This window comes from Antrostomus carolinensis, unplaced genomic scaffold (assembly GCF_000700745.2).
Source record: "Antrostomus carolinensis isolate BGI_N321 unplaced genomic scaffold, ASM70074v2 scaffold31231, whole genome shotgun sequence".
Lineage (NCBI taxonomy): Eukaryota > Metazoa > Chordata > Aves > Caprimulgiformes > Caprimulgidae > Antrostomus > Antrostomus carolinensis.
In genome coordinates this window covers 5,838-6,894 of record NW_010293986.1, presented here as the reverse complement: position 1 = coordinate 6,894, position 1,057 = coordinate 5,838, and the positions used below count along the sequence as shown (strand labels likewise).

Below are 1,057 nucleotides of genomic sequence, written 5' to 3'. Positions count from 1 at the left end.
GGCACCAGGTGAGCCACAGCCACGCCACGGCCCACAAAGCGTCCAGACTTCAAGGCAGTTTTAGCAATGCCGAAGGCAAAAGTTTAATTCAAAGTGAAACGCCTAGGAAAAGAAGGCCTTTCCTTTTATAAACAATTTATATTATTTGACTATTACCTGATCTGAAACTCTGCTCATTACTCCTAGCAATAGTAGACAACAGCTGTTAGGTTCTTTCTCACGTGTTTTGTTTTGTTTTGTTCCTGTGTGTGCAGAGTAAAGTTACATCAGGTCGCTACAGAGATATGTTCAGGAGCGCTCTGGCCAAGCAGATCCCACGTGTGAGTGCATCCTCGTTAGTACAACTGATTTTCATTCCTCCTGCAACACCACTCGGACTGAGAGAGCAGGCGGGACGCTGCTCCTCCCAAGTCTGAGCCCCACTGGCTCCTCCACAGCAGCTCACAGCAGCTGCTGCCTTTTTTTTTTTTTTTTGCCTTTATTTTTTTTTTCCATTTTGGCTGATTTGCTAGAGAGGAGAAGTTGTTTTCAAACCGCTGGTGAGAAAACATTGTGCCTCACTTCAATACTTGTACTTCAGAGGAGTACAACAGCAGAGGGGGAGCAGCCAAAAAACTGGGTTATTTGTTGGGTGGTTTTTTTTCCTTTTTCAGCCATCTTCTGATGAAGCCCCGTGCACGTTCTGTGCCAGCAATAAACCCCAGCACTGGGACCTGGAGGGGAGGAGAAGGGGAGGGAAGGAGAACGGCGCGTGCTCAGCCCCAGCTGCACCATGGCCAGCACCAGCACTGACCCATTGCAGCACCCGGGGCTCTTACTGGCCATGGCACCTGCAACAGGACTTGCCCCCAACCAGGCATGCTCTGGACCTGACCCAGAGCACCCGGCTCCCTCCTCGAGCCAAGACAGACAGATGGACGGGGCCATTTACATGCTCACCGGGAAGTGTAAGTCCCCCGGAGCCTCTCACCGTTTACTGCCCTTCCTTCAGCGTCTCCTCCTCCTCCCGGAGCTGCTGCTTCCGTGCTTGGAAGTCTTCATCTGAAAGGCAGAGGCA

At 51.4% G+C, this 1,057-nt stretch overlaps 1 protein-coding gene across 1 annotated transcript in view; it reads right to left on the bottom strand.

Moving 5' to 3' along the window:
• Positions 1 to 973: 973 nt before the first annotated feature.
• CUEDC1 (CUE domain containing 1) overlaps positions 974 to 1,057 on the bottom strand; it is a gene marked incomplete at its 5' end in the record, with an annotated part of 5,289 nt that continues 5,205 nt past the window's right edge. Inside the window, one exon of the mRNA XM_029087347.1 lies at positions 974 to 1,041. Coding sequence (XP_028943180.1) covers positions 974 to 1,041 — 68 coding nt within the window. The remainder of the gene's footprint in view (positions 1,042 to 1,057) is intronic.